Genomic DNA, 13164 nt, shown 5'->3' with positions numbered 1-13164 from the left:
CAGCTCACCGTGCACCGCTCGGCCCCCGCTTCTTTTTGCTGTTGTAACTCCGACCAAAGAAATGAATGAAAGAAAGAATGAATGAATGAATGACTGCATCGATGAGATCAACCCCAGGTCCAAATCATCAAATCATTACGGTCTCCCTCTTCTTTATCATGGCCAGAGGGAGAGCACAACAGGCGCATATCTGCAGCATGACACGATAACCGCCCCTCATCCTTGTGATCTACCTCAGTCTTGGATTTTGCATTTGCACAGATTTCAACCGTCGTTCCGTTCCGTTCCGTTTCTAGCCCCCTTCTACAAAAAAAAACGGATCTTTTAGCACGAATGTGACCGATGAGATCTACCCAAAGGATCCAAACCAAGGCTTGACTTGTGCAACTCATAACCAACACCGAACAACACTGTGCTCTCTTCTCCACGCTCCCACATCATTCCAAGCTGCGAAGCACGCACTTCCCTACCGGTACTTGGTACATGCCGGGATTTGGGGCGGAGGCGGACATTTGATAATAGATGACTCCATTTTCAGTCCCGGGTACAAGCAGACAGCTGATCGTTGGCGTCTCCATCTCCTCGTTCCTTCTCTTTTCTACCTTGTGTTTTCCGCGACGCAATCGCCAAGCCCACAGCTCCTCGTTGTTGTGGTGGTTCAATACTTTACCTCCAGAAGCATAAACCATACTGTAATCTTGTTTGGTTGTCTGCCAAGGTTGCTCACCTCTTTGTCCGTCACTAAATATAGCCTTGGCTAGACCTCACAGTTCTTGCTCCTGATACTCATTCTCTCCGTCTCGCAAAAGTGCAGCCAGCCAGCCAGTCAGTTTGCACCGCGCGCACGCCATGGTTGAAAGGTGATACCCTTAACGCCAAGCAAGTTGCTGAGTGGTCTGCCAAACCACGCAAGCAAGATGCCCATGTTCCAGTACCACCAGGGTGCTGCAGATGGCCGCGCGCCTTCTCCAGACGAACAGGAAATGGCACTACCTCAACCAGTCAGGATCAGCGTTGCGCAACAGCTAGCGAGGAAGCTCTCCGAAGAGAGCATACGCACTGAGCTATGCGAGGGTCCAGTCGACAGTCCACCTGCGGCACACTCACCACAGCCTCCTGATCAATCCGCGACCACCTCAGATCGTGCTGAGCTCATCGAGCGCTTGAAACGCGGAGAGAGCCCTACTTGGGTCCCTAATCGACGTGTAAGCCCTCCTTATAGAGGAACGGTCACGCCATGGAGGGGCAAATTACTGACGGCCATATATGTTCAGCTCGATTCTCTTTTTCAGCAAGATGGCCCGCTTTCACCCACCGACGGCCGCCCTGGCTCTCGTCCGCAGCCAGACTCTCACGCGACCCTGTTACCATCAGCCCCAATCACCAGCGACCAATATAGCCCCCCGAACTCGCCGACAGATGCTGCGAAGGAGCGGCAGCAGGATGGGTTGAATATGGAGAGACCGAGATCCGCTTTACACAGCGGTGACTTCACTCAGGATAATGGTAGATCGGCTGGGAGCCCGATTCCAACAAAAGGTCTGTTTCGGGAACGCCAGCAGTCTGTCTGGGACGGGCGGTGGGTTGGGGAGTCCACACCACAACCTCTTAGTCTGGCAACATCGCCGCCGCGTCGTTCGGGTGCCATTGACATTGGAATCCGTACGCCACTGGCCAAGCCTTCAGATACGTACAGCCCAATACGGGAACCGTCTGCGAGTCGTGGATCCGGTATCAACTCCTTGTCATCTTCATTTACCTCTAGCTTTGCCTATAGGCACCCAACAAGCCCTCTCGTTCAGTCTGAGAGCAACGAAGATTTGGATTTTGGGCTGCCCCTAAGTAACATCGATCTGGGTCCTAGTAGAACCCCTCGCCGTCATACCCTGTCAGCTCGTGATTACTCTTCGCCCTCTGTACCGCCATATCATTTCAGTTCTCGTCGCGAGACAATACCTCCGTATCAGGCCCATCAGCCACGACGATCTTTGGTGTCGACTCCAACCTGGCAAGCGACTACGTCTGCGGACGCATCGCCTGGGTCTCCCACCAATATTCTAAGGTCCCGACAGCAGTCTTTTGGCTCCGACACCTCGCCTTTGCACCATGCATCGATGGTAGGGTCCTACGAGGAGAGTATTCTACGCGGACGCATGTCGACGACTCCCTCCAAGCCCCTTGACTTTGTGGCTCAGATAGGTGTTCTCGGTATCGGCGAGTGCAAATCGAGCCTCCGCTGTCCTCCACATGTAACCTTGCCTTTCTCTGCCGTGTTCTATAGTTACTCTAGTACTTCTCATGGCCGCTCCGCCACTGAGGACGGACCAAGCCCATACGTGGGCATGATTGATCTTGAGAATGGCCTCAAAGATCAGAGCGGGGACGACCGCGCCAAGCGCAAGGCGCAATCCCGTAATATAGCGCGACGTGCTCGACAAGAAGCCGCCGAAGACGTCAGTATGGTTGGCAATTCGCCTGAGGAGATGACACAAGACAGTCCGTCCAATCGACCTGGTACGGACTCTCGCAAAACTGCAAAGTCGAAACGTCAGCCAAGCTCCCCAAGGGCACCCCCAGGAGGCTCGTATCGCATTCCCCCAAAAGGTCAACTGCAAATTGTGATCAAAAATCAGAACAAGACGGCCGTGAAGCTGTTCCTCGTGCCATATGACTTGAACGGAATGGAACCAGGCACAAAGACTTTTATCCGGCAGCGTGTGTTCTCCAAAGCCACAACCAAAACTAGCACCGATGCCGCGACCTGTACAAGCTCCGAGGTAAACAATAACAACAGCAGCACCACAGCACAGGGTGTGCAACAACCCTTGGCGGAAACACGACCAATACTCCGCTATCTGATCCATCTACACATATGCTGCCCGTCAAAGGGCCGTTACTATCTTTACAAGAGTGTTCGGGTTGTCTTCGCCAACCGTGTCCCTGACGGCAAGGAGAAGCTCCAAAACGAGATAACGCTGCCCGAGCCCCGTTTCAGCGCATACAAGTCTGTCCGCGTCATGCAGCCCACGCTTCAGAGCAACCCGGCCTCGATAAACACAAGTGGTCCAGGAGCCCTCTTAGCAGCGGAAAAGGCATTCAGGCGGCGCAGTGCTGGGTACATGTTTGGTGGTGTCGCAGGGCATATTCAGACAGGTGGCTCAAGGTTCGATGGCTTCTTGGACGGCATATCACGGTCCTTTGGTGCTGGCGGTCCGGTGGCCCTTCCGAGCGACGTGGTTGAAGCCCAGAACACGCCCGTCGAGCCCAGTGATTCACCAGCTCCAAGGACGAGACTGGAGAGCAACACCAGCGAGGGTGCGGATTCGGTGTCAGATGGGCGCGCTGGATCGTCGTCGTCCCATGTGGACACACCGCCACAATGTGTTACGCTTCGGAATTCAAGCTTGGGGCGACATGATCAAACTGACACAGAGATCGATTTGCTTACCCTGACGCAGTACAACAAGCTGAACAAGGGGGACGTGGGCTATGGTGGCAACGCCTTCCTGATGCAAGTTTCAGATGGCCAGTCGACTGCTAGGGGTGCTGCCGAAGGCCTGTTGTCCCAACGCCTCCGGTCATTGGGCGTTCAGGAATATGAGAATGCAGGGGGAGGCGGCCAACAGCGATACCTCTAGGCCGCCGTCTCAGCTTCATGGTCCCCTTTCTTGGCTTTGTAAATACTTTGGAGTATCGGCGTTGGGATAAACTACTGGATTTTGCTTGATAGACTACGTAGCGAGAATAGACCACTACTGTTATACTTCAATACCAACTCCGCGCTGAAACTCGTGCAGCCTCTGCTCCGCAAAAAGTACCCTGGCTGAGGAACCTGAACGCCTGTATGTGGTGTATATGGGTAGATGCTTTGAGAATTATATGCTCTAAGTACAGGTCTTTGTACAGTTGTTATAAGTCTAGTTCTAGAAACACAATTATAGAGTACATAGCATAATTTCGACAAAAGTATGACCTTGGTGTGGTTAACCAGATGCGGCTCGGCTAACGCCATCCTCTCGAGACATCTTCAAATGACTTTCCTCAGACTAGGTAGCGTTTGAGACTCGGGCTCGGTATCAGCCTGCTCCGCATTGACGGTATCCTCGAGCCCCCCGGATGGCTCGTCCTCAGCCGTCATTTCGGCTAGGAAGCTGTCCAGGACACCGACGGCTTCGTCGGAGCCCGGAGCACTCTCGGCGTTGAAGTTAGCCTGCATTTTGCTCCACCGGCCCTGGCTAGCCAAAGTAGCTGTTCCGTCAATGATCTTATCCTGAGCAGGGTAACTGAAGCCCGGAAACGAGCTTATTGCGCGAATCAGCATGGGGCACTGCGCTCTGATGGTACTGAGCAGCTCGTCGGCTTCGCGAGACCAGGGCGCGAGATTTATCATTTCCCTGTAGTGTCGGCCCAGCTCGATAATCGTATACGAGACGGGTCGGCGGTAGTCGAGCCTGGTTCCCATGCGGCGCACCTCGAGAGGCAGCTTAATCTTGGCTTCACGGTTCTGGCCCAGCGGCCTAGCCCAGCCCTTCCACTGGGGCATGAGCACGCGCTCGCAGAGGGTAAAGGCTTCGCGCCACTCGCCTAAGCGCGCTAGACCCTGAATGTAGTGGTTCCAATTGGGACCCGTCAGCTCGAACCCTGCGGCGCGAACGCGCTGGAACAGGGCCTTGAGCGCCGAGGCGTCGCCTCGTGTCTCGAGCAGACGCTGCATCGTCTTGAGGGAGTCGGCTAGCACGAATTTCCACGCCGGCGCGATCAGGTCCGGCGTGCGTCGTGGGCGGGATGCATCGTCGGTTGCGGCAAAATCTGCAGCGGCCGAGCGGCCGGCCTCGCGGGCCATCTCAAATATGCTTTCCCATATCGCCATGACGTCATCAAAGTCGCGTTGGAAAGCCTCGTAATTGAGGATGGAAACAAGCATTCGAATATCACTGAAGTGGCTGACTCGTCCGTTGTCTCCTTCTTGGATCCGGAACATCTCCAAGAGCTTGTCGGCCACGGCCTTGTCTTGCCGGATGGTTACGGCGAAGAAAATCAACGAGGCAAATAGGTCAGTTGGAAGCCTGCCCACATCTTGAGGGTAGATGTTGACCGCTCGTTCTTGGGCCCCAGCCCGGCGCTCCCTCAAGAAATCGGTGAAGGTGCTTAAAGCGTGACGCAAGTTGTCGCTAGACAGCACCTTCCCGTCAGGAGATTTGAATCCTCTCTTGTCTGCCTCTAACAGGGCCAGGATATTCCTGAGCGTGGTACTGGACGATCTCGGCAGACCAGCATTTGTCAAAAGCTCGTCGACCTTGGCAACCATGTGCAGCTCGCCGTTGCGTATAAAGCCTGCCATCAGGAGTAGAAAGTGCTTAGCCGATGGCTTGAAGACACCACCTAGCAGGGCCGCCCGAATGAGATGGAGTCCGTGATGAGCTTGACGAGTGTACGCCAAGCCCATCAACAGGAAGTAATAGGTTTCGGAGTCATAGCCCACATTGTTGTCTCCCATCTCATTGAGGATACGGTGGCAGGACACCAGATCCCGCCTTGTGGCGTAGTGTCTGATGAGCCTATTCCAAAGAAATCGAACCTTGGATCGTGACTCTTTGTTGTTTGCTTGGAGGGTCTCCTCTTTGCAGATCCGTTCGGCTACGTCGAGCCTCTCGTTGATGCAGAGCGCATCTATCAAGCCCACCCTGCTCCGCGGTGTCATTTGGATACCACGGTCAATTCCTATTTGGTGGAGCTCTCGCACCAACTGTAGCTCACCTCTCCAGCCCAGTATCTTCATAATTATGGCGAAACTTGTCTCATTCGGCTCTACGGCCTCGCAAAGGGCCGCGAAAACTTCTAGAGCACGGTTGTGGTCACGCTTGTAGGCGCTTAAAAGCACGTTCCAATGGATGATTTTGGGTTTCCTCTTATAACGCGACTCCATCTCGTCGAACAACTGCTGAACCATTTCTGTGTCACCTCGGCGTCTGTAGAGCATGAGCATGTCATATGCACCAGTCCATGCCAAGTCGGGATATTCTTTGACAAACATATCGTATATACGCTTGAAAGAAGCAACGTCGCCATGTACCGAGTACAGCGAGAGAAACGCCCGATAGCCCATGATATCGAGCCGTGGATACCGCCTGAGCCAGTCCTGCATGACAAGTTCCATCTTTTGTACGTCTCTTTGTGGCAAAAAGATCTCTTTGATCAACAGCCTGAGCACCGGGGCGGGGAGTCCCCGACCAGGCAGCAAGCGAATCTCAATGTAGGCTTGTGTGGCCAGGGCAAGCTGTCCCCTTTGGACACACAGTTCTATGAATTCCTGACATAGTCCACTGTCCTCAAGTCTCAACACCATACGGAAAGCATCCCGAGGTTTGTACTGCGGAAGGAGCCATCGGATGGAGAGGATCAGGAACGATTCCAAAGGCTTTCTCTGCTGGTCAGGAGTGTGTTTGTCGAAGACATAATCGAACAACTGTAGTACTTTTTCCTTGAAACCGGGAATGGCGTGTATGTGTTGCGCTTCCGTCTGTTCGAGTTCCACGCTTCGTTGAATACGTTTTTGAGGGTTCAAACCGAGGCTGGCGAGTGATTCCGAATCCTTCTGATGAAAATTGGGCGTCCAAAAAATATTATCGAAATACTCTTGCCACAGTTCTGCGAGACGCGGCCAGTCAGCGGCTTTTATGATTTCGGCAGCTGGGTATCCAAACCCTACAGGTCGCCGTTTCTCATTGATCCAGGACCTATAGATTTTCATGCCAGTTTCACTGTCCCCAAGGGCGTAATATGCCCTGATGGCAGCCCTCACGTGTGCCGCTGTCTGGCAACCGTCGCCTTTGGACTTCTTCAAGACGTTTTCGCGGATCAGAGGGAAGATCTGGGTGATTCTCCAATGATCGGCAAGTCTCTGAGACTGCGATAGATCGAGAATCATCTCATGTGCGCGTTCATACTGCTCTTCCGGTGAAAGATTTTGGAATTCCTCCCAGAGATGATCCAACCTATCGAAGCTTTCCTTTGTGCCCGCCACAGTCACATGTCTGGCAGGTCTCGATATTGCGCCATAATTGGTTGATGTGAGGTCTTCTTCCAAAGCACGGGGCAACACGCCAGTCACTTTTTTCTTCACCAGTGCTTGTTTGACACGACGTTTGTTAACACCATATGGAAGTTGACCCCCAAGGACCCTTTCATGTGCCTTGATCGGGAAATGGTCACCTGCGTCCTGGTCTATGCTGGGCTTGCTCTCCGATTGCGTCGCAGAATTCTTTGCTTTCACTTGGCGGCTCTGTTCAGATCTCGATGCTTCTGGGGCACCTGCCTTTGCCTTTGTATACACTTCCACCCGGTCCGACTCGGTCGTGTTGAGTTTGCCGCTATGTTTTGCGTGATGGACATTCAATGGGACATCTGCGCGCGAGCCGGAGTTTTCGGGAGATTCATCATCGTTACGGATGGAATTTTGCGATTGGTCTTGAGGATTTGTCCCTGACTTTTGCCCAGACTCGTCTAGCGCCTCTGTATCCTTCTCTTTATGGGATATTATAGAATCATCCGTCGGTTTCTCGATTGCGTGGCTGGTGTAGGCTCGAGCATCCGGTCGACCTGACGCATAAGGGCGCCTCAAGCGCTCCGATTGTTCCCATACCCCTGTGATGGGACTGGAGTAGAGACGCTGGCGAAGACCCGCGGAACTCTGAGGATAGAGAAAATCGAACGGTAGGATGGATGCCATCATGGGCCCGTCGGGCCTGCCTGGACCTGCATCTGAAGGAGTCGAGAGGCAATCGCCGGGGAGCATCTGTCCGGCGCTCAGAAGTTCGAGCTCGGCAGCTCCATGGCGCCAGAAGGCTGCGTGTAGCTGTCGAGCGGTGCGGACCGTCGTAAGGGTTTTATGGAGGCTGCCTGGCTCCAGGATAGCTGCAGACCGCTCTATGACGGGCATGAGGAAAAAAGACTCGACGTGACGACAGCATGCGCAATTTCATAATATCATTGTGGTGGATCTTCGCGCAATTCTATGGTTGAGAGCTACAGCCCAGAAGAAACGAGTGTATGGAAGGTGATGCACAAAAGGCACGAGATATCGTCAATATTAGTCCTGCATTGAGAGCGTAGGTCGCTGTGACAATTTGTCGTCGACTGCTGGTTGGCCTAAGTCGCTGTTGTGGTGTAGTGTTGATTTCTCGAAACCGCCTGAGTTGAGGCAAAAAAGTTTCTACTGTACCGAGAGGTAACGATACGATTCCAACACCTTCAAATTGCCCCTGCACCCCTGCTCAGGTTTGCTAAGGCTGATGTAGGTACGTACCGAAGTACCTAGGTACCTTGCTACACTATATCCCTGCACATGAGCTTTGCTTGTCGCGTCAGGTCGCCGCGTCCGAGTAGGTAATATTAGAGACCACAAAAAGAAAAGAGAGAGAAACATCAAGTGGTCGATCGAAGCCGGGGTGCGGGAACATGGAAAAACTGAGAGGCCGAAGAATTAGCTTCATGATTGGCTGGTTGGTACAAATGACGCGCGCCTGCGGTGAGGACAGACCAAAGTCGCATAATTCGGTTCCGCCCGGCCTAGGATAAGGTAGCTTGGTTCCTTATCGGCGAGATTAGGTCGCGATAACGTCCAAAGAGGGGCAATTCAGGAGTTTACCCCACACAATTTGGGCGCATATCGGCCTGTGGTCAGATATCAGACCTATCAACATCATCGAGGAAGCACCATCCACGAGCTTCTTCCATTTTGATAATCGGCCGAATCGACGACGCTCCGCGGTCGAAAAGCGATCTGTCTCATTTGGCGCTTCATTGATTCGGGCCCTTGCAAGTCTCGGACGACTCGGCGAGACCCCGGGCGACACGAATCCCTGCCTGCCCCGAGCTCGGCCCTTGAGGTGAGGCTGAGGTATACGACATCATATACCCGTGCCCGGCAGCTATCATGGATATCACCACCCTTATCGTCTCCTCCAGGGAGCAGGCTATGCTGGAGGGTGGCTATTCAGCGTATCGGACTCAGCTGGCCGGCCGACTGCGCAACTGCCGGAAGAGGCTCAATATTGCGACCAAGAGTCGCGCCAAGTATCATGCCCAGCCTCAGCTTACCCCTGAGGCTGTGGCTGAGAACAAAGAGTACGCGCATTGAGTAGTAGCCTGCATGGCTAGCTTGACTTCGATTCTCGTCCCGGGAGAAGCTAATTGAAACCTTGGGATAGGTACCTTCACCTTCAGATAATGACCGCCGAGCGCGCCTGGGCCCATGCAATGACCATGAAGTCAGCACATGCAGCCGACAACAAGGGCATCACGGGAAGCACTCGCTCACACATTGTTTCCCGCCTACACAAGGCTGCCAGGACGGCTGAGCAACTGGCCGAGGTGCTGGGAGGAGAGGGCAGCGGCGCCAACCAAACCGATGTACTAGAGGCACGTGCGTATGCCGCGCTACTCAGGGGTGCCGAGCAGCTCGAGAAGCACAGCTGGGAGGAATGTCTGAGGAGCTACTCGATCGCGCGCATAATCTACAGCGCCCTGGCATCAGAAAGTAAGAAGGACACCTTCAAGGACCTGTTATCTGAAACCATCGATCCGTCCATTCGCTACGCGGCTTATCAGCTCAAGTCGCCGAGGTCCCTCACAATTCCAACCATCGCCCGCAAGGCTTTTCCGAAAGATGATGAGGACCTGATTTCCATCATTCAGTCGGTTAACCGTGAAGCTCTTGAAGATACAGAGGGAGACGCGAAGATGGGAGCCACTAGCCCGACTACTATAACTTTCAGGTCCCGCGAAGTTCGCATCGAGGACGCCGCCATAGCTACTGCTTGGCTTGCACTCCAAGATGCAAAGGCCACTTTGGCTGAAAAGCTGTCGGCTGGGAGCTTGTCGCCCAAGGAAATGGCCGCTGCCTACGATGATGTTCTCGCCGCAAGCCAGGACTCCGTCGATGCCACTAAGCAAGCCATCGACGAGTTGAAGGCGGATGGTGTTACACAGGGAGATTCACGCATGCAGAGCCTTGCTGTCACCAGGACAGCAGTAAACTATGAGATGATCAGCTGGAGGATCGGCCGGAACCGCGTTCTTTCTGGCGAGAGGGATGGTGCAGTCGTACAAAAGCACACGCACTCGAATAAAAGAAGAAAGCCTAACGATGGCGAGGCTGAGCGGCCAAAGCCCGAACCTGTTGGCCGCCAGCTTGCCAGATTAAAAGAGAAAACGGTACTTTATGACGGCATAATGCAGAGTCTCGAATCTATCAAAGAGCTTCCTGGCGTGGCCGCTGATGACGAGCTATCTGCACGGTTGAACGCTACCTCGAGCTATTTCGAGGCTCTCAAGTAAGTAACATTTGGCATGATATCGCAAGACTGCTGAGAACCTCTGCTAATGTTTGCGATCTAGGTGTTTGGCCATTGGGCGGTCCCACGCCATCGTCGGGAACCTAGTAAACTCATTGGCTCTGATAAAACACGCCTTGGAACAAGCACAAGTGGCCGTTTCAACCCTCGGAAAGCCCTCAGGTTCAGCAAATGCACCGTCTCTACGTAACATCGACGTGTCCCCGCAAGACGTACAGTCTCTCGGCGAACTCCTTGAAGGCGAAGTGCAGCGCTACCGAGCGCTAGTTGACATTGACAACATGCGCAAGGAAGGCAAAATTACAGCAACGGACGACCGTCTGCAGCCATTGGCGGACAAGCTGTCACGCTATCCTGCTCGTGATGTCGATCTGCAGAATATCGTTGCATATCCTCCTGCCCTGGGAGTGATTCCTATGAAGCCCATCTTCCTGGATCTTGCGTTTAACTACATTGAATATCCGGATGATGGGAAGAAGTCAACAGCAGGGGCAGGCGAAAAACCTACAGACAAATCTTCGCAGCAATCTGAACAAAAACAGCAAAAAAGGGGATGGTTTGGTTTTGGACGATGACGAAGGCTTCAGTCACGAGTCTAAATGCAGTGGATGATACGATGTGATGGCGGAGCCAGCGAGTACTTGGTGATACCTTCAGGGGGCGACTCGACGACTTTGAAAATTTTCCTTTGGAAGGTCAAGTCGAGTAAGCTCCATAATGAGAAATCAATAATTCTTCGCTGATTGCAAAGCCATTCATTAAATCTCGCAAGCTAGCAAGTCCCAGGTGGAAGGACTCAGATTTGGCAGTTGTTTGTAAAATTCTTATCCTGGAACGTCAATAGCCTGTGCGTTTATGTCGGCTTTTCACGGAAGCACATGCAAGCCCTTCATGGACCGGGGATCTGGGGGCAAAGAAAATTCAGCTTATGTTGGCTGTCTTTCAGGCCCATAGGTTGATAGGCCAACAGTGTGAATCTCGTCTACCAGAGTATCCGAGGGCCATGACCCCGGCACCAACCCTTCCTCAATCTTTTGGTTCCATGTTTCTAATGTCCCCAACTTTGCCAATCGATATGGCGAGCCTTGGGCCGTGGCTTGGACGTACTTGTTGGACGCTTGGCGACGCCTGTAGCCATGGTCTCATCATAAAGCATACAACTTTCCTGGTAGAGATATCGGATCCTGACACAAGTTATTTAAACGCTGATTTCCGGCCGCTTGTAAGCCTCTATCAGAGAGTAGGGAGGTCAGGCCCCCAGATACCTGACCTCTTATGGATCGCAAAGACCTCCAGATCCCAAGTATAAACGGACGAACTTGTTATTGTGTCTGACTGGTGCGAGATGTCGAATGGAAAAACAACTTCTGTCAAATGATCAACATTAAACTTTTATAATTGGCTATTTCTCACTAAGTTTTATGTAGTGCCACGAATAGCCTCTACTATTTGGCTTGCGTAAATCGTGTTAACGCGCATCCTGCATAGGTGCTTATATTCCCTATACTACATAGTTACCGCCTGCAAGACAAATGTCTCCTATGAAAGTGGAGCAGTCCTACTGCCACGTCCGGTATCATAATCGCTAAAATATAGGTGTACAAGTTTACCTCTGGTGTGCTCAAACATGTGTGAATTTCATATACTATCTCCGTTGGTCCTTGTCCACTCCTAACTGCGTGTTGAGGAGCTTTTTGCTCTCATCACTTGCACTTAGTTTCCAAAGACGTTCAGTCGTTTTCTTACTGTTGTTTTATCTTGAACATGGAATGAACCATCGCAGTGAAGGGACCATGCTGCGTCGGTTGCATCCTCGTCTAGATGACGCGCTGCAAGCTCCAGGACGCCGTAAGGCTCAACAAATGGCAAAGGCCCTGCAAGGAGAAATGCCTCAAGTTCGAGACCCCTTACCCGCTGTAGTGAATTTGGTGAAGCACTGCAGCAGCGTCTCGGACATTTCTATCATCTCGTATCCGTACAGAATGCTTGAGAGAAAGAAACCTGGACCTTCGGTGTTCAATCTCTTTTGTATGTAAATATAAATATCCTGGCAACGTGTATGACATCATATAAATAATTAAAGACATAAGTTAGCTACAAAATCACGATTTTTCTTTCCGCCGACAAGACGATCACTTGAACTCGAAGCGCTGCCGTGTTTTCAATATCACTTCAGCAAGAATGTGAATAGGTGGACAATCCGCCGGTTCCGCCCAGCGGCTCTTAGAGTTTGTCCATGGCTTCCCAGGGCCGCCGAGAGGTGTCAAGTCTCGGAACTAATCTCTCGAGAACAGTCAGTCACCATGTTAATATTCTCCCCTACGTAAATGATGTAGTGAGCGAGTTGTGAGGCGCCATGCCGGAGCATATGGCTAACCGAGACGATAATAAACTTTAGTATGCAGTCCTTTTTGGTGCGTATAGGCCAGCGGAAGTCAACAACCTTTGATTCTAAAGTTACATACCCTCTGCAGCGTAGCCAGCAGTAGAAGCAGTCCAGAGAAGAAAAAAAGAAGCAGAAACGGGAAAAAAAATGTTTTGCTACGAGTTCGCGAGGGGTTTGGTGGATGTGCCCCTTGGTGTTAAAGCCAATCATAAACTTGGCGGCGGCTAAAATCGCCTCTGTGCATTGTGCATAAACTCAATCATCTAGCTTCGCAGTGTTCGGTCACGCAGGCAAGAGATTCGTGTATCCATGAGGTAGAGTTGGGTAAGGCGGCTTTTGTTTGAGCTACATATGCAAAGCAAACAAGCCAAACACGTCACCTGTTAGGGTAAATATCAATCCAGTTAAGTAGAACAATGCCGA

At 52.3% G+C, this 13164-nt stretch overlaps 3 protein-coding genes across 3 annotated transcripts; 2 read left to right on the top strand and 1 right to left on the bottom strand.

Annotated features, from left to right (window-relative positions):
• The first annotated feature begins 93 nt into the window (after nucleotides 1-93).
• Nucleotides 94-3835, top strand: MGG_04188 (uncharacterized protein). The gene is made up of 2 exons (XM_003719587.1): nucleotides 94-1205; nucleotides 1275-3835. Exons 1-2 carry the CDS (start codon nucleotides 918-920, stop codon nucleotides 3636-3638), a joined length of 2652 nt encoding a protein of 883 aa, XP_003719635.1. The 5' UTR covers nucleotides 94-917; the 3' UTR covers nucleotides 3639-3835.
• A 2-nt stretch (nucleotides 3836-3837) lies between these two features.
• MGG_04189 (uncharacterized protein) lies at nucleotides 3838-8213 on the bottom strand. Its single transcript, XM_003719586.1, has one exon. The coding sequence runs from the start codon at nucleotides 7937-7939 to the stop codon at nucleotides 4028-4030; it is 3912 nt and encodes a 1303-aa protein (XP_003719634.1). The 5' UTR covers nucleotides 7940-8213; the 3' UTR covers nucleotides 3838-4027.
• A 332-nt stretch (nucleotides 8214-8545) lies between these two features.
• MGG_04190 (uncharacterized protein) lies at nucleotides 8546-11957 on the top strand. Its single transcript, XM_003719585.1, has 3 exons — nucleotides 8546-9126; nucleotides 9210-10334; nucleotides 10399-11957. The coding sequence occupies exons 1-3, from the start codon at nucleotides 8936-8938 to the stop codon at nucleotides 10928-10930; spliced, it is 1848 nt and encodes a 615-aa protein (XP_003719633.1). The 5' UTR covers nucleotides 8546-8935; the 3' UTR covers nucleotides 10931-11957.
• The last annotated feature ends 1207 nt before the right edge of the window (nucleotides 11958-13164 follow it).

This window comes from Pyricularia oryzae, chromosome 6 (assembly GCF_000002495.2).
Source record: "Pyricularia oryzae 70-15 chromosome 6, whole genome shotgun sequence".
Taxonomy (NCBI): domain Eukaryota; kingdom Fungi; phylum Ascomycota; class Sordariomycetes; order Magnaporthales; family Pyriculariaceae; genus Pyricularia; species Pyricularia oryzae.
This window is presented reverse-complemented; position numbering and strand designations above follow the sequence as displayed.

What these genes read in the sequence shown, in the direction of transcription:
- MGG_04188 (XM_003719587.1), top strand. Translation starts at nt 918, where the DNA reads ATGCCCATGTTCCAGTACCACCAGGGTGCTGCAGATGGCCGCGCGCCT. An exon ending in CTTGGGTCCCTAATCGACGT is followed by an intron (nt 1,206 to 1,274) that starts GTAAGCCCTCCT and finishes ATATATGTTCAG; the next exon opens with CTCGATTCTCTTTTTCAGCA.
- MGG_04189 (XM_003719586.1), bottom strand. Translation starts at nt 7,939, where the DNA reads ATGCCCGTCATAGAGCGGTCTGCAGCTATCCTGGAGCCAGGCAGCCTC.
- MGG_04190 (XM_003719585.1), top strand. Translation starts at nt 8,936, where the DNA reads ATGGATATCACCACCCTTATCGTCTCCTCCAGGGAGCAGGCTATGCTG. An exon ending in GCTGTGGCTGAGAACAAAGA is followed by an intron (nt 9,127 to 9,209) that starts GTACGCGCATTG and finishes ACCTTGGGATAG; the next exon opens with GTACCTTCACCTTCAGATAA. An exon ending in AGCTATTTCGAGGCTCTCAA is followed by an intron (nt 10,335 to 10,398) that starts GTAAGTAACATT and finishes TTTGCGATCTAG; the next exon opens with GTGTTTGGCCATTGGGCGGT.